The sequence below is a fragment of the Adiantum capillus-veneris genome, chromosome 7, assembly GCF_014529385.1.
Source record: "Adiantum capillus-veneris isolate H3 chromosome 7, ASM1452938v2, whole genome shotgun sequence".
Lineage (NCBI taxonomy): Eukaryota > Viridiplantae > Streptophyta > Polypodiopsida > Polypodiales > Pteridaceae > Adiantum > Adiantum capillus-veneris.
This window is the reverse complement of record NC_140937.1, coordinates 45,591,800-45,610,829: the sequence shown is the minus strand read 5'-3', so window position 1 is coordinate 45,610,829 and position 19,030 is coordinate 45,591,800. Positions and strand designations below refer to the sequence as shown.

General features: G+C 42.0%; 1 protein-coding gene across 1 annotated transcript; it reads right to left on the bottom strand.

The window, feature by feature from the left end:
• Positions 1-1,105: 1,105 nt before the first annotated feature.
• On the bottom strand, positions 1,106-3,210 carry LOC147453782 (uncharacterized). Its single transcript, XM_086517192.1, has one exon. The coding sequence runs from the start codon at positions 2,612-2,614 to the stop codon at positions 2,159-2,161; it is 456 nt and encodes a 151-aa protein (XP_086373318.1). The 5' UTR covers positions 2,615-3,210; the 3' UTR covers positions 1,106-2,158.
• Positions 3,211-19,030: the final 15,820 nt, after the last annotated feature.

The following is a 19,030-nucleotide window of genomic DNA, read 5'->3' as shown; positions in this document are numbered from 1 at the left end:
GCACAAACCGTAGAAGATCGTAAGGGACCTGTTATGAAAAAAATGGCATTGAAAGAATTTCTGCAAAAAATGACGAAATAGCCTTTGCGATACTGCGTGTAGTGGAATCGGAGGCCAAAATGAGAGGATTGCTAGGTGTGATGGACTGACAAGGCATTATTAGGGTAAAGGGACCAACATAAGGACAACGAAATGGCGTAGAGCTTGTGACGATCTGTGCTTGACAGATTTCAATAACTTGGGGTTTCTCAAACAAGCGACAATGAGATCTTCTTCAAAAGATGTGATCGTCACTTGCGACGCATCGTAGGTGTAATTTGATAAGCGTTCACATAAATTGATGCAAAAGCAAAGGTAAAATCAAACTGAACTATCTTGCTCCAATATGTGTATAGCTTTGCTCGAGTATCGAAGTTGTGCCTTGCCAATTAGATGACGCCAAGGAGGACTATGATGTCCACTTACTAATGCTTGCCCATGTGCTTTCTAGGGGAGGGTACGGTTTATAAATGGAGAGTGTCCTTTTATTGGCCCTTTTACCCTAGATGTGATCGGATGACAAGGATTGCTCGTGAGAGATGATCGACCAAGGTGACTGGCCCCCACCTCAGGTCAGCTAAACACTATCTCCTTGAGGTCGGTAAAGACCTCAAGAGGTGGAATCGATGGTGGGAAAGAATCTCATAGTGAGTTGATGTGGTAGATAAAAAGTCAACAACATTGACCACATCCCTCGCTCTTGGGTCTTGAACCCACGACCTTCGCAATGGTAGCCCGACACTCTAATCATGTGTCCACGCACATTCCCTTGCTCCCTTAGCTTAGAGCTACTTCACTTGGCTATAAAGTAAATCACCCAAGCCAAAGTAAATTCGCACATTAAAAAGTTACTTAGACCCATTGGACGTATCACGAGCACCGTGAAAATTGCGACTCAGTATTGAGCCATTGTTCCCATCACTTAGGCTTCATTATTCAAGACCCCATGGTATATAGTCACATCACGAGTCACTCTCCCCGACCCTCAGCTTTAAGTACCACGGGGTCCCAACCATGGGATCAAGGGCCCTTGTGCAAAATCAAGCATGTTCGTAGATTTTGGGCATCAATGCGTAAAAACTAAACTCGGGATCCCGATTTAGTTTTTATGTCAAGATCCGGAGTTTAGCTTCAAATTGATATGAAATCACACTATTTCAACGAGGCGCACGTGGGCATGTTGGTCAAGGCGTGTGCCCCTCAAGTTGATGGTCAGGATTCAAAACCTGACTGGTGAAGCAAGGAAGTCCTGAGATTAGATCTCACATGTCCATGTGGCTGGCCTCTCGAGATTAATTTTGTGAAATATAATCTCAAAATCTCGAGTTTACATTTAACCGATCAATAGTTCAGATCTGTGGCTATAGCGCTTTTCAATTGGGACCATTGATCCCATGGTTTGGGACCCCGTGGCACTTAAAGGGGAACACCACTTAGCTAGGTGTGTGAGCTAAGTGCAAGGTGGGCAGCTGGCGGTAACTCATGATGTAAGACGCTCTAGGGGGCAAAAATTGGCTCCCTTTCTTACATGGGAAAATGTGAAAAGTTGGAATAAGAGCTCCTTTTCTCACATGGGATGGGATTGGGGAAAATGGGATCTACAATTGGGTCGAAGGAGTGTTGGGGTCTGTAGAAATTGACGTATTTGGGTCGGAGGAAGGAGAGGTATGGAAATGAGGAATATTAATATGAGGGTGTTGGCTTGTTGACTGCACAGGAAGCCTGGGCGTTTTGGAGAGCAAGTAGCCATGGTAGCTGTAGGAAAGGAAGCCCCAAAGAGAGAAGAATGCAGAGACGGCCTTGATTGCAGAGAAGGAGTCGTGGAAGAAAATGACTTCCAAGACGGGAACTACGGGCAAGGTGGCCCGGCCGTCATGAAGGCACACGACACAAGAGATCACAAGAAGTTTTGGACAGATTCTCACAATAATTCCCACATTATGACTTAGTTCAACATCATGAGGTTCTGTGAGGGAGGCGCGGCATACCTAGCTAGGTATAATTGGAGGCATGGGGGCAGGGGGACCGCCGGCCCGGTGGACGATTGGGGGGGCCGGGCCGGCGGTCCCCTGCCCCCAATCGTACCTAGCTAGGTATGCCGTGCCTCCCCAGCAGAAGCTCATGATGTTATGCATTGTATGAAAAACACTGAAAAAGTCGTAAGATCCAATGGTGGCCACTGGCCAGCTGCCAACAGATTGCAATCCAAACCACAGTTTGCCAGTAGGCGGCTCGCCCGATCCCAAATCGCACGGCTTCGTGAGCGACCGCTTGGAATGTGCCCGCAGCCCACATGCCCACAAGCGCAAACAGCGTCGCAAAAATGGATGTGCCTATAACTTGAAACTCGATCACCATGGCAAGCTGGCCCTTCTTTTGGAGCTTCTTGTAGGTCCATTCTGTGAATACCAGCAGAAATACATACAAGGATTGCTACAAAGCCCAATATATACGGCCTGTGTGTGGTGCCGGCAGGCATGTCAGAGCTTGATTGGATGCCAAGCAACACAGCACTGACGGTGATGATGACCACCGCGTTGACAACAAACGCAGAGAACGTCTGGCGAACCAGCATGTACGCGAAGAGCACATTGAATGGGAGCTGCGTGGAGGAGAGCAGGGCGCTGGTGGAGACGGGTAAGTAGGAGAGTCCCCATGCAAAGAGCAGGTTGTCAAGGCCTAGAAGAACCCCCTATAATGCAGCAGAACCATAGCATTCGAGCCTTATATCCAGTGAAGCTGATGTTAGAGGGAAATGGCAGCTTCTGCTCCTGCTCGTGATGTTGTTGTTGATTTATATGATGATGGTGTTGGTGACTGCCATCGCTGAGCTTCCTCTGCGAGCAGTAGATGAAGGCCAAGGGAGGGCATCACGGCCAACAAGCTTATTGAAAGGGCTATCCAATACGTGATCCCTTTCCCAAGGCATGTGCATGGCGCCTCATGCTCTGCATTTTCACAGATATTTTTTAGACCCTCTAAAGGTGCTATTAGGGGTCCTTTAAAAAACTAATATGTGCCTCATAGACCTCCACAAAAGTGAAGGGCCCTTTACTTAAAATGTCTCAGTGAAAATATAAATATAGGGAGTCCTTCAACCACCCCCTACACTTGAGAAATGCTTTTATAACTTGGTACATGAGGTTAACAAGTCAAAAAGAGAAAGACTACTCCCAATTCTTTGGTGCAAACGACTCGAAACTTGTTGTTGAAGGACTCACGGGCACACAAAGGGATTTTTATAGGGCCCTTTACATTTAAAAGGGCCCTTTTCTTAAAGTTTGATTTAGAGGGTTTATGGGGAAGCCCCCTTATTAGTACTGCGGCTTTTGCATCTCCTAATCATGTCCTCACGGTAGAGAGAGAGAGAGAGAGAGAGAGAGAGAGAGGTAGAGAGAGAGAGAGAGGCAATGGTAAAGCAAGCGGGCAGAACCTCGGAGGTAATAATAGAATAGCGTCTGCCGTAGTTAACGACGGGAGAAAGATGACAAGGCATGCTTTGCTTGTAAGGCTGGAACATATTCCAGCCTTTATGACATAGTGCTTTATTGGCCTACTACTAGCCTCTTTACAAGTTTAGAGCCCCTACCACATGGCACTACAATGGTGGGTTCGGCTGGCCTCGTTTATAAGTGACACGGTGTGCTACTCGTGGGATCTACAGTATGGGCAATTTAACGATCAGGCGCACAATATGGGCCGTCAAATTCACGCAGCAGAGGGGGAGGGGGGGGGGGGGGAGTAGGTATTTGATTGCGCAAAGACGCATTGCTTTCAACAGCGCGCGACAGCGCAGGTGGTGAGAGCGTGAGGTTGTGGAGGGGGAGGTTGTGGGTTCAAAGGTCGGCGCGTCGTAGGAGACCCTAATTTTTTTATTTACATTGGGGGCCGAATAACGACTGACCCATCTCCAGTCGTTGATCCCTCGAGTCCAACCCGTGTCATTTATTAACGAGGTTCGACTGGTGGCAAAGACATGAATGCTTCCACAGTGGCATAAACTCATTGGGTGAAGCCAATGAATTTCCTTTCCGGACCCACCATCACACGAAAGACTCTCCTAGAAGCTGTGCATACTAGGTATTCAAGCTGCAAGAAGCTCTGTGTCAAGGACATGGTCACGCGAGGCTTAGTTTTTAGTAACTCGCGACAGATTATGACCACAACAAGTACGACAGCTTAGAGGGTTACGAGGAGCAGCCTGTAGTGAGAGGGAGTGTGAGGTGCAGATAGGAGAGCGAAAAGGAGAACTCACCGGCACACAATGGGTTTAGTTTGAAACTACACCAAAAAAGACTTAGTCACAAGCTCTCACAACACTATGCCGGTGGAAAGGTGCATGCTGTTAGGCGACTCAACAATGATTTGGAGCAAGGGTGGAAGATTGGATTAAATAGTGCCACATTGCAGAGTTAAATGACTATTATGTTTATTCCTTATTTTGTGACATAATGGTGTAAAGAGCAGCATTAACGAGCATGCCACACACTCTCTTCTATTTATCTTATGTAGACCACATGGACTTTTCACCTTGTTTTGGGAGAATAAAGATCTTAATAAATGTCTCACCATACTCCTTATAATATGTGACCATGACCCTTACTAAAAATCCTATTAAGGTTCACAATGATTACGACATGTGACTTTGCACACCATATCTCAAGACAAGATTTAATTCCTGTGAGAACATGTCAAACCCTTTATGAAGTCATTGTACAAAGTGAATGTGTTTCATGACCAATATTTTAAAAGAACCTCAAATCTAAGATGAATTCCAACCATGTCTCTTTCTATAGACACTTGAAAGTGTAATCATGATGTATAGGCATTACATGGCAAACTAAATTTTGTCCATGACAAGTACCCTTTTCAAAAGATTTCTCCAATCTTAGGAAGTCACTAAATGGAATCCCAAAAGATTTAAAAGTTCTTGGTGCAAATATACGAACTATTGATCTTAGAGTATGATATTTTTGCAAGTACGTGTAAATCATGTATCCATGTGTGTGTGCACGCACATAGGTGCATGCACACGCACACACTTAGATAATCAATACAAATAAGAGCATAGCTTAGGCTCACGATGATTATTGAGTGATTGAACAGACTAGATGCATGCTCAATTAATAGCTTAGAACTAGGCATTTTTGCACACATAAATGATGATGTCATAGGATTTCCAAGTAGGCTTTACACTAGGATTCCACATAGAATTTATCACATGTCACAAGGTTGACTAAGCATCCACTTGTAAGAGGGTGTGTGCACGTCTGTCGCACGTCAATGCAAGCGACTTGCCATACACTATGTGCGAGCCACAAATGGCTACAAGCACACAACCAGACTAATCTAACAAGCTCAAGAGCCAATAGAGTCCTTCACAGGAACTTTTGAGGCCATCCACGTTGACCTTGGCAAGCTGCTCTATGCTGGTTGTCCATCCGCGGATCTTGTCTCACGGGATTTTTTTTTTAGTAACCATACTTATGTAACGTCTAAGCACGTAGTGCCGCGCTCAACCGCCTCGTCGCCATCGTACCGTCGTTGCAATGCTCTCTCTCTCTCTCTCTCTCTCTCTCTCTCTCTCTCTCTCTCTCTCTCTCGCATACACACACACACAAGGAGACAAAGAAGAAGAAGATGGACATGGACCAAGAGCACTCTTCAATTACACAAATGAGAGAATAAATGATTTTTAAGTTTAGGTTGACTCTAAGAGAAGTTCACAAGAGCTAGGGCTAAAGTAAGTACTAGATTCACCAACGTTAATTAAAAAATATCGACTAAAAAGTAGTTAACCCTAGGAATGCTTGTCGAGGTCTAAAGATTAGTGATCTTGTCACTTATACCACTTAAGTGTGATCAATATAAAATACAAGGAAGTTTATACTATTTGCTTTCTCTTTTCTCTTTTTTTTTTCATTTTTTGTCTTTTCTTTGTTGTTGGTGTCATAGTTGCTACAAGTAGCTGGGGGACTCGAGGTCTCAAATACCAGTAGCTGGGACACTCGAGGTCTCAAATACCAGCTTGAGCATGAACTAGCCAGGAGACTCGAGGTCTCAAATACCAGCTTAACACATGGACTTCCACAACACAAGTCACACTTAGGTGGAATAAGCTAGAGAGAACTATATGTCATAGCCTAAAACATAACTAAAGTTACTACAATTAATAGACTATTTAGGAATTAAAGTCAGCAATCAATTAAGTGGCTTAGTTTAGCTTAAGGTCTTGATACCTACTTAAAGCCAACTAATAGACCAAACTCAAAGAGAAGAACAAGGTACTAGAAGTTTGAAAAAATTATAGCATTTAAATTGACAATGTCACAACTTCATAAAATTTTATGCATTGTTAGAAACTCAAATGACAAGATGAAAACATGTAAGTGTGGAAAGCATAGATAAAAGGAAGTAATACACCTGATATAATAGAGAACATCTGTTGTAACATGTAAACATCCATTGTCGTTGTCCTTTGAAGGCATCCTTATGTAGTCACAAACTGTACAATAGTCATCACCAAACATCCACCTTCTGGAGGCATCAGTGGGAAGAAAGAACTTTGCTAATCACTAAACTCAAAAATAGAAACACTCCTACTCCTACCCACCCTCCATCACTCGAGTGATGAGGATCAAAGGTGTTTGATGACATAGGTTTCTGTTTCAGGTACCGGATGTGACATGCGTAGGTCTAGGTCAATGATTTTGACTAGTATTGTGCACACTCGTTTGCTAATTTCTCTTGCTCTTTACTATTTTCTTTTTTTTTTCTTTTTTTAAACTAGGGTGATTAGTTACTATATATCTATATATATACAATCCCTAAAATCGGAAAGCTCAAGGGTCAAGGAAAGAAGGGTAAGAGGGAAATAATTCAATAGGCTGACGTGAATGAAGACTTCCCCTTCCTTGGGTAGATCATACCTTTTGGAACGATGTCGTCACCCTTTGAAACCAATTGTTCCAAGTTGTTATGGGTGAAGGCTTTACCCAATAGTTTTCGACCGCCCTATGCGTTTCATCTAGTTGAAAGGGTGGTAAGGTACTCTCCCATGATTTTATTTGCAACGTTGTTGTAGGTGGTGAGCTTACAACGGGAGGTGCAAACTCTTCTTGGTTTGTATGGATATGTACAATAGTAGGTGGAGGTTGTGTCGAAGCTTCTATTTTCATATAGTAACTACATGAAGAGCAAGAAGCTTCATTTGACTTCCCTATTCCTGAGCTAGGTGAAACAAATCGTTCTTTCTTTGGTACCAAAACTAACTCTGGAGTGGGTGTGTGGCATTTGGTTATTTTTTTCTTTCCACAATCGTCAATTCGTTTTGGAGCTACAAGATTGAGCTCACATGGGTCAGGTGACAGGTAAGAGCACAATTTATGTTTTGGTACCCAGATTTGATCATTTCCTTTATAGTAGCCTTGGGCTTCCAATAGTTTTTAGGAATCCAACGCAACATTTCTTTACATTTCTTGGGGCGAGTGGGACGTCTCTTACCAGGCTCCTGTCTTTTAGCACTAGCTATGGTCGCTAAAGAAGCTTTAGGGATCCACTTGTATGTTTTCTTTGTTATATTAGGGTGGGTCATGTGTGTCTCAAGCTTTATTTCCATTATAGCAGTTGAAGCTTTAGAGAGTTAGCCTATGGGGACATATGGTTCAACCTCTTGGACATGCAATGCTTTGGGTTTTATTTCCTTAAGAGGCAATATCTCAGGGACTATGGCTTGAGTAGGAGGACTAAGAGTTGATTTTTGCGTTGTGACACCCCTCATCCCCCAATCAATAGTGCATTTGGTAGTTATCATCCATATGCATCCTAGGTTTATATTACCCTCCATAGTTCTAGCAGGCATGACCAAAAAGTCTTGAGCTACAACCCCATTGTCATAACTGACAGAAGTGTGCCAAATTCCAAAAACCACAGTCTTTTTCTTGTTGACACCCTTGACATGGATAATACTCTCAGATAGAGGTGGATTTCCCAATTGACACCACACCCCATATGATAGTAGATTATACTTAGCACCCATGTCCAATAAGGAGTTATATAGCACTTTTTCATAGGCACTATTTAGCTCAATAGGGTATCGTAGAGGTGTGTTAGATTCCAATCAATTATCCTCTATTTCAATGTGGAATGCATGTGTAGCTCCAAGGTTGGCCTCTCGTTGGTGTCTTATGTGTTGTTGTCGCTCTTTCAACTCAGCTTGAGCTTGTATCTTTTTCAATTTTGTTTCTGCCTTGGATTCCCTTTTCTTTATGGATGGCACGTAGCTCCTCTTGGATTAAAAGATCATAATATCTTTTAAATTTTCTACCATTGAGAAATCCAATGGTTTCAACTCCATCTAGAGTCTCAACACAAATGGTTCCTTGCGGGGTGATTTCACATACTCTATATACTCCTTTTCCGCATATTTCAACTTTTTCTTTTTTCTACGCAGTCCATACATGAGGACTTTATCACCAACGTTGATATCTTTGTTGTTTAGATGACGATCAAACCATTTCTTCCTTCTATCTTTCTCCACAAGTGCATTTTTCACAGCTAATTGCCTTTCTTCATCTAGACTTTCAAGGATATATAATCACTCAACTAAGGGGTTACCATCCCAACCTTCTTGAAAAGCTACTCGAAGATTGGGAATGACAAACTCCCATGGAATAACCGCTTCTTGGCCATACACCATCTTAACGGTGTGCAATTAATGGCAACTTTATATGCAGTACGATAAGCCCATAGAGCTGATGAAAGCTTTAAATCCCAATCTGTACAATGAGCCTCAACTGCCTTTGTCAAAATTGAGATGAGAGTTTTGTTGGTACTCTCATCTTGGCCATTTGCTTGTGGATAATAAGGTGTGGACTTATGGTGAGCTATCATGAAGTTGGTAGTGAGTTCTTTATCACTCCATTTATAAAATAAGTGCCATTGTCGATCACAATCTCAAAGGGACAACCAAATCTTGTAATAATGTTCTCAAAGAGAAACTTGGCAGTTGACCTTGCATCAGCCTTACGTGTCTCCTTGGCTTTTGCCCACTTTGTTACATAATCAGTGGCAAGGATGATATATCAAGATTGAGTGCTACAAGCTGTCGGACTAATTGGACCTACAAAGTCCAAACCCATTTTTCAAATGGTTGAGTCACTTTAACAGGATGTAAGGGCATCCTATCCTTTCGTTGTGTGATCTTGTAACGTTGTCATTCATCACATCCTTTTGCAAAAAGTGATGCATCCTTGAATAAGGTAGGCCACCAATAGCCTAATTGCAACACCTTTCTAGCTGTTAGTTCCCCTGAGAAATGTCCTCCAGCTATACCCATGTGGGCTTCTTGCAGTATGTATAAATACTCATCCTCACGGTCACAACGTCTAAGAATATCATCCTTCCCTAGCTTGTAGAGAGTTCCTGCAATGAGAGAGTAAGGTTCACATTCTTTTAGCAGTTTTCGACATATGTCCTTATGAAGCTCTTTGGGTGGAAAACCATTAACTAGAAAGTTCACAATATTCTCACTCCATTCAGGTATGGTTTCGATTAGGAATAGATAAGTATCGGGCAACTCATCATCGACTCCAATAGGGGCTTCACCATTGGACATGCGAGACAAATGATTTGTCACAACATGTCTTTTACCAGGTCTCACCACAACGATAAAATCAAAAGGAAAATTAACAACCATCGTGTAATTATTCCCGTGGAACAAGTTTTATACTAGATACAACAAGTCTTGATGATCCACATAGAAAACAAACTTGTTGGCAAGAAGGTAATAGCAAAATTTCTTCGCTGCGTAAATCATACCTAAACCTTCCCTCTTTGTAGTGGTGTAGTTTCTCTCGACATCATTCAATTGACGACTTACAAAGCTAATGGGGTAGTCCAATTTATGTTCTCCTGGTTGAGCTAGAACACACCCAATAGCAAAGTTTTTGTATGCATCAAATATGAACATATGTAAAAAAAAATTATCCATTCCAATACGGGCACTGTATAATAGGAGCACTAGTCAAGCTCTTTTTCAATGACTCATAAGCATGGTCACACTACGCGGTCCAGAGGAACTCAATAGAAGCTTGTACATAAGGATGAGTTATCTCCGCAAAGTGTTAAAATAAACCGTCGTAATAACCAACATGGCCCATGAACTTTGAACTCCTTTATAGTTTGTAGGTGGTGGCAATTCAGCATGGCTTTAATTTTGCTCTCATCTATGGAATATCCTCTCATTTTTGGGAAACACTATATTGCCCCTAGGATATGACTACAATTGTTTAATTTTCCAAATTGGCCTTTTGAAAGAGGTTTAGCACTTAGATGGTAACATAACAGGACATGAACGTTGTCCATTTCAGGGTTTGGGAAAAATTCCAAAACCATAGTAGATCTCACTCATTATGGAAAAATCTTTCTAGGTTATAGTTCAAATAACTATCTACATATGGAAAAAAAAATGAGGAAACCTTGTCATTTTTCTACAATCCCTTGGTCACTACAAGCCTCCAAAGTTGATGGACCAGTGCATTTTGCCCAAAACAGCAATTTCTTACGGTTGATTGCATATAAATAAGAGTGGGGATTTTTGTAGGACATAAGATAAAATGCCCCATTAACTTCAATGGGTTGGTGACCAAAACATATGGTTTATTTTACCTCACTAATTTTTTTTTGGGCAAAAAAAAGGTACAAAAAAGTTGCATTTTTGCCATTCTGCGGACCTATCATCAAAGTTTCTATAGTCACGCTCAATACAGATACTATATACATGTTTTCTTAGTTCCCTTTGGGCCTTTGGATTCAAAAGGGGCCATGGATCATTCCAAAAGGATAATGGATCTCTTACAATTGGAACCTTGGGGGCAATGATAAAGTGCTAAATACAGCAAACATGAAAAAACTGGGTTTAGCATTATGACCTCTAGAAACCCATAGAAACTACTCAATATCTAGCCAAGTTTGTAGTCTATGATTAGATATGGTTACTACCTACAACATACACACAATTGGCCTAAGAAACTAGCAATATTAAGAAAGTTATATTTGCTACTCTAAAATGTATCGTATTCTTCAACAATCAAAAAACTCAACCATCTTCAGATACTATGCTATATAGCATATTAGGTCCCCCAAAACTCAAGGAAGATTAGCTTTATGTTATACATTACACTTAGAAAATCAGAATTGAATTTAGATATCGAGAAAGCCACCAAAAAAATCATAAAAGTGCTAATTTTGGCCCAAAAAGAGGATTATGCAATTCTTGTAAATTGGTCATAACTTTCAATTTTAACACTTAGTTCTCCCTACAAGCATCAAAACATGTTGAGAACTATGAAGGCCTAACCTCTAGCCATCTAAACCTCACAAACATGAAGTTTAGAGTGGTATAGTTGCCAAAAATTGAAAAAAAGCCAAAAACAGGACCCGTTTTCTCACACAGTTTAGGTTCAAAAATGTTGTGCAAGAGTAAGGTTAATGGTGAGATCGATGCTCCAAAAAAAATGCTAAGTTTTTTTCAGCTCATAAGGCAACTTTGTGGATATATAGCACCTAGAAATTCATTTTCATACTCTTCAAATAATTCAAGTAAAATGGTCACTTAACAGGACACAAAAGTGTCCAAGGACATAAAAGTGTACTGTTACCATTCTAGTGTTAAGGAGATGCGATACAATCTGTACTTCTCAAACACTTTTCGTAAGCATGATATATGTTCTTTCCAAGAGGAATAAGCACAAAGGTCATCTAAGAAAGCTTCACAAAACTCCCTCAAATATTCTCTAAAAGCAGTGTTTATTAATCTTTGAAAGGTAGCAGGGGCATTGGTTAAGCCAAAAGCCATAACACAAAATGCGGACACTCTAAATTCGGTTATAAAGGCTGTTTTAGCTTGATACTCTAGCGTAATTGTGATTTGATTGTAGCCAGAGTACCCATCTAAAAAGCTATAAGCTTCCTTCCCTACAACTCTTTCAAGCACATGTTCTTAATATGGCAAGGGGTAATGGTCCTTCCTAGTGGCGACAATGACCTTCTTGAGATCCACGCACACTATGAGTTTCCTATTCTTTTTTGGAACAATCACTATTGGAGACACCCATTCTGAGTGTTCAATAGGGTATATGAATCCGCATTTCACAAGCTTTTCAATCTCTTCTTGAACGATCTTTGCATATTTAGGATTCATTGGGTAGGGTCGTTGCTGAACTAGTTTAGCCATGCTATTCATGGGGATTGTGTGTTGCACCATAGAAGGTGGAACACCTTTCATATCATGATATTTCCAAGCAAATATATCCCTGGATTCCTTGAGAAGTTCTTTAAGTACAGACTCTTCAGTCTCTGTCACATCTTGGGTAATGAAAACAGGTCTGGACTCTTCTCATGGGTCTACTAGCTCTATTTCCTTAACTATCATTGGACCATCATAGACTCCATTGCTTCCATCGATAGGTTTTCTTTGAGCCTTTGTATACACAACCTTACGTTCCTCTGTGGTGTAGGATTTGAAATGTTCAGGTGCATGTTGTAAGTCTGTGGGGTCTTGTTGTTTTGTGGACTGTGATTTCACTTCCAATTCCTTTTATTGTTGAGCTAACTCTCGATTTTATCGTCTCCTTACGGTACGGCTCAACTTTGGCTTCTCTATAGTCTCTAGTTGTGTGATGTCAATGGGTTGTGGACTACACCACATAACGCTTTGAAGGTATTCACCTCAGTTATCTACCAACTTCCGATGAGCATCACATGCCCCTATATAATTAATCCATTCTTCGGTAGATTTATTTTCATTTATTCTAGCATGCACATTTGCTTGATATCGTCGCCTCTTATATCTCTTACTCTTTTTGTCTAATTTTTTATTATGGCCTATCTCTAGTGAAGAGTCACTAGATGAATCGCTACTTGTGTCTTCTGCTCCCTTGGATAGATTGTCATCTAGGGTACCACTGGGCCCTGAATGGTTTGTCCCCACATTTGCACTAACAGAGGTTCTTCATCCTCAGAGTCAATTTCAATTGATGATTCTTACCCCAAATCATGTGGGCTATAGTCTTGTGAGACGCTACTAGTTCCAATGCCAGTCAAACCTTCATCTTGAAGGCCATCAAAAGCTATATGCATTGCTTCTAGCATATTTAAGGGTATGAGTGGTGGCATTTCATCCCCCTCAAGTGTTACCCAGGTCGTCCCCTTGTTCCGCAAGTGTCTATGGTTGCTGCTAGGTGGACCCAATCCACATTGTCTGACTCAGTCATCCTAGGTAGTAGATCCATATAAGGAGAATCTTCCTTAACATCAGTGTCCGCTTTACACGTGTAACAATACTACAATGGGGACGAGTGAATTGTGGTGTCAGATCTATGATCAATTATAAACATGTTTCCTAGAGGATGTGCTCGACCACTTACAAGATCTACTCAAATAACATAATCTTGGAACTGCAAGTAGACATGGTTTTTAGACCAGTCATGCACCATTTTTGCTTTCCTCATGGAAGGACGTCCTAAGATCATCTCAGACGCCATAGTGTGCTTGGAGAAATCCATAACAATGAAGGTAATTCTTATTTTATGTCCAAAGACCTTGATCTTGAGATCTTCTAGCATCCCGATAGGTTTAACAATAGACCCATTGGTCATCTTTACTACTATGGTTTTGGTCGCAAGGTAAGGTCTTCCCATAGTTTCCCATCAGTTTTTAGTCACAATGCTAACCCCAGTGCCACCATCAAGGATTCCCTTCACATTTAATCCCTTGGTAGTGATTCATATGGTGGCATTGGATTCATCACCCTCAAAGTATTATCCCAACTTGTTAACAGGTATTTCTACAACAAGGTTCTCATCTAGGTTGGGTTGTGGATCTAAGTGTTCCTCCTCTATTGGCATCTCCCTAACTCCATCCATCTTTGAAAATTTTGGTAGCCCGACCTTCAGTTCTCCATTGAGGAAAGCTCGAAGAGCTAAGAATAGCTCAAGGTCTCCATATAGTTTGGAAATGATGGTGGTTCTGACTTCTGAAGCCATGAAATCCATCAATTTGGCAATATTTAACGGCATCTTTTGGGCTTCAGTCCCTTGACGTGGGGAAGATGGGATCTCCATTTCTTCAATAGAATCAGGTAGTCCCTCTGTAAAAATTATTTCCAACAAGAAGTAAGTACGTCCACTTTCCCATGACTTTAAGTCACTTCCTTCTTGGATGACACTAGGTATTGCTAGGGGTCTATGGAATTTCTAAGGTTGTTGTTGCGTAGGGAACACTGTGTCTATAATTTGGATCCACCTAAGTGTTGGCTCTAGATCCCTTTGGGTATCTTCTACCAAACTCCTTTTGCTTGACTCGCTCGATCTCCTCTGTAGGGTTTGGATAAGTTCCTATCTTTCTCTTGGATCGTGGCCATTGTGGCTCATGACAATCTTCCTTGTTGGTTTCTTTCTTAGTGGTCGTTTTGGTCTCCATGGTTTCACCTGAATTAGAATCCTCTTCACCGTCGTTCATATATACGGGGTCGTCACCACTTCCTATGTTGGTCTTTGAATTGGGGTCTGACTTCGCTGCTTTTTGCGATCTCTTCCTTTGTGTTTTCTTCTTCTTCTGAGATTGGGTAATTGAAGCCGTGTCTCTTTCTTCAAGAATATAAATTTTTTTTTAGCATCGATCGTGTGAGTACGTTTACTGGTACCATAGGTGTACTTTGTGATGGCTCCTCAGTAACCTCAATCAAGTTTAATGGCGTGGTCTTCGGTGCATTTGGATTATTTGGACATTGGGCAATCAAATGATCTATGCCACATCAATTACACATGAGTATCAGCATTGTAGACGTGCTTGCTTGATTGGTTTGCATTAGTGTGGCGTTCTTTTGTTAGCCTAATAGGACACTCGGCCACATGATGTGGACCTCCACACTCATAGCATTGAAGAGGTGGTCTCTTAGCAGTGTAGTTGATGTTTTGGCCTCTTGAAGCAAGAGAAGCTACTTGATAGACAGGTTTGACTTGTCCCCAATAGTCCTCCATGTAGTATTATGGACTTTCTTCAAGCGCATCAATCCCATAGGCAATATTAGGATCTATATCTTCCTCACAACCTTCCAAACAAGCAATAGATGACTCACAACCGACTTGATTCACAGAAGTGATTCTTGGATGTGGTGGTTGCGGTCCTAGCACTGGAGGTGGTAAGGGTGTTTTTTGAACCACACTTTGGGCCCTAGGGACCATGTGTTGTGACGTTTGTTCAAGAGGTGGGGCCGGCATCAATGCAGGCACTTGAGGTGTGTCTGTCCATGCTAAGGTTGGTCTATTGGCCATCGCGTGCTTAAATACTATGCAATCCTTAGCTTGATGACCATACCTCCCACAAGCATTGCAATTCCCATTGAATTTTACTCTAAAAGTACGGCATTCACTGGTACTATGCGGTCCATAGCATACTGAGCACCATTGTTGATCCCTTCTTGGATACATATGATTGTTTTGTGGAGCACGATTATCTCTAAGACTCTCTTGAATGGCCTTGGTGAGATCTGCTAAAGTCATCTCAGATATCTTTGGCTCCTTAGCAATAGGCTTTATGGTCATTGGCTGATGCCCCGATGCTTTTGAGCTAGTAGATTTAGGCTCAATAGAAACTCTTTCTCCTTGAATCAATAAATTATCCTCCAATTGGATCGCGTTGGTGGTGACCGCTTCCCAAGTGGTGATACCTCTAATGACTAGGCCATTGTAGATATCCTCATGTTGTAATACCCTAATGAATCTATCAAGCAATTGACTATTATTGAAGCGTTCATTTGGATTACAACGAGAATTCAAAATAAAGTCTCTCACCAACTCTCCTTCCTCTCGTTGGGCTTTCTGGAGCTGAGAGGCTACACCCCAAAGCACTCCCTCTTGTATGTATTCTTTCAAGAACAGTCTCCTAAGAGTAGGGTAAATTGTTTTTTCTTCCACCCTTAGGGTTCTATACCAATCCCCTGCCTTCCCACTTAAGGTTAGTCTTAAAGCATTACTCTTATGCAAGTCATTGTGTTCTCCTAAAGAATCGCATATTTGTTCAAACACTTCGTTATGCTTTCTCACATCCTTGTCTCCACTAAATTTTTATGTGAGCTTGTCTATTTGTATTGCCTTACTTCTAGGTTCTCTATCAGGCGTGTTATGCATATTCTCAGCAATAGATCGACCGATAGCTTGAGCAAATTTTGGCAAGTCACCTAAGTGAGCAGGCATTGTGAGTGAAGGCGCTCCAGAGACTACATGTGGAGCAGGTATTGGCATTAGGCTTGGTGTGTACGAAGCCCTTGGGTTCCACGTTTGGTATGGTGTTGTGCCATGTGGCGGCCCAAAGTTCATATGTGTGGCCCTAGACATCGGATGTGACATGCTAATGCTAGCCGTTATGGTCCCATGGAAATAAGAGCTTGGGTGTTGTGGTTGTGGAGCATAGGTTGTTGAAACAATGGGAGGGGTAGGGGCTACATGAGTACACACTTGTAGGTGTATACGATTGGTACACACTTGTAGATGTCATAATAATCAATATCTAATTCTCATAAATGATTTTCTCATATTAAACTGATCATTTAATGTGGGGAAGTGCCAGGGGACAAAAAGCTAGAATATTGGTTAAGCTAGCAGACCGGCCTCAGTAGGGATCCAAAGGGGGGGCCATCTGCAAAAGATCCATGTGCAACAATGGGCTAAAACGACCCTAAGGTTCAGCCCATTAAGACTTCCAAAATGCTAAGGTTCCAAAATTCAAAGGTTGTGTCCAAAGGTCAACCCTAGGGGAAATTGGATGCTTTGTGTGTACCAAAAAAGTCTTTGCAATCCCTACATGGGAGGGGGCGATCCCTTCTTCTAGAGGATGAGAGAGAAAGTCACACACACACAGGCTCCCTTTACACAAAGGGAATTAGGGACACATGTCAGCTCCCTAGCCCAGATGCCCACAAGGTGTGCCCAATTCCTATTGGATGGCCTTGGAGGTGGACCAATGAAATTTAAACTAGAGTAAATCTAGTTTAATTAATTTAAAAAACACTTAATAAAAGAACCAATGAGAATTAAGTCTCCTAGATGACTATTGGGCAGTCTCCCAAGGGGTCCAATGAGCCTTCAGGAGCTCAATGGCTTGCCTGATTCCTATTGGCCAGGAGGCAAAGGGGTCCAATGAGAGTTTAATTGAATTATTAATTAACCTAAAGCTCTCACAAAAGGGGAAAGGGGGACACATGTCAAAAGGCTATCACTTATGCTGCTTAATGGTGATAGGCTAGCCCTGGGGAGGTCCAATGGGATGAGAGCAAGAGCATTTAGCAAGAGGGCTCGCCCAAGAGAGAGACGGGGCTGATTTTTGCAAGGCATTATCACACACACACACACACACACACACACAATCTCATGTGTGAAGAAAGAGAAGACTATCTCTTCCCAAGCTTTAATGGAGAGCTCATCACCTACTCCAAGCTTGTGAGATAGAAGCCTACATCAACACACTCTTGGCATGTGGATGCAAATCCAACCAAGAGCCAAGCTTCAATGCATGCTCATCTCCTCTACCAAGCTAATTACTAAGCTAAGCTATGCTAATATGAGTGATTATGTGAGGAGATGTACATCTTTCTCATAAGATACTCCTTCTTCCTCTCAATCTACTCTCATACCCTGCTAGCTCTCACCATCTTCGAAGGTGTGTGAGGTCTTGGGTCTGAGAACGGGGATAATTCAAGTTGTGTTTGCTAAGTGTTTTGCTTAGTGCATGAAGCTTTCATTTTCATTGCACTAGCTAGTCTTGAAGGAACACAAAGAATTGTATTGTACAATGTCTCTCTTGATGGGAGAAACCATAATACAAAGCCTTTTGGAGGGGGGACCGGCTCTATACAAATCCGGTCCTCAAATGTTGTCATTAGCTTAGTTTCTCTCTCTTTTGAAAGTATTGTTGGTGCTATCTAACTAGGTGTTATTCTTTTTGTTGCTCTCTCCACCCAAGCACTCTTGTAATTCTCATTAGGAATCTATTCTAATGAAATGCCCACTATGTTCATGCTCATTTCCGCTACACACAAGTTATTAGGCCATTAAATGTTACATTGGTATCAGAGCACAAGGTTTCTCTTTTCTTGCTCAAGAAGGGAGGTCCTCAAGCTAGCTATAAATGGTTGGTATTATTAATTGTCTGTGAGTAAGTAGAATAGGGATTTTTCAGCCTTGCAATGCGCCTGCCTTTGTGCAGTGAACGGGGCATCACCGTCGAGAGCTATGGTCTTAATAGTGGAGTCCTACGGGGCTTGCCTACGGCTTAACCACTATTGAGCTATTAGAAGCTTGACAGGAGCCGGTGCTCTTTTGGTGTCGAAAGACGCTCTCTTCTATTCCTTGCAATTAATGGTATTCGAGCCGCGGGTACAATAGCTTGAGTTCTTTTTCTAAAGGGGTAAATAAGAGTAGCAACTAGGGCTTGAAGTGCCAAAGTACACCTAAAAAGTTTACACCTAAAAATTGTTAGAATGGCTGACAATAGTAAAGAGAGTGAAATTAATGTTGATAACTTTGATTTTGCTCATGAGCAAGCTACTGATGATGCTTCAATGCTTGTTAACTATCTTGTTTCTAGGCTTCAACAAGCATCCATCTCTCCAAAGCGAAGTGCAACGGCAACTCCGTGCTCACGGGATTCTCCAAGCTCATCACCATGACGAGAGAACACCTAGGAAGCCTCCTTGTGAGACTATCAAAAGAGGTCTCTCTCCGATTCGGGAAGAAGAAGAGAATCCCTACGAAGGGCTCAAGAATTTACTTCTTGATGATGCATGTCCTTCCCAAAGGAGAACTCAACAGCCTCCACTGAAGGAACGAGAAAGAAGTGAGTCTCCCGCCACCTCGGCGGAGATGTCTCCACGAAGACGGTGGGCTAAATGCTCTCCATCACCACCAAAGCGGAGAAGACCATCGCACTCTTC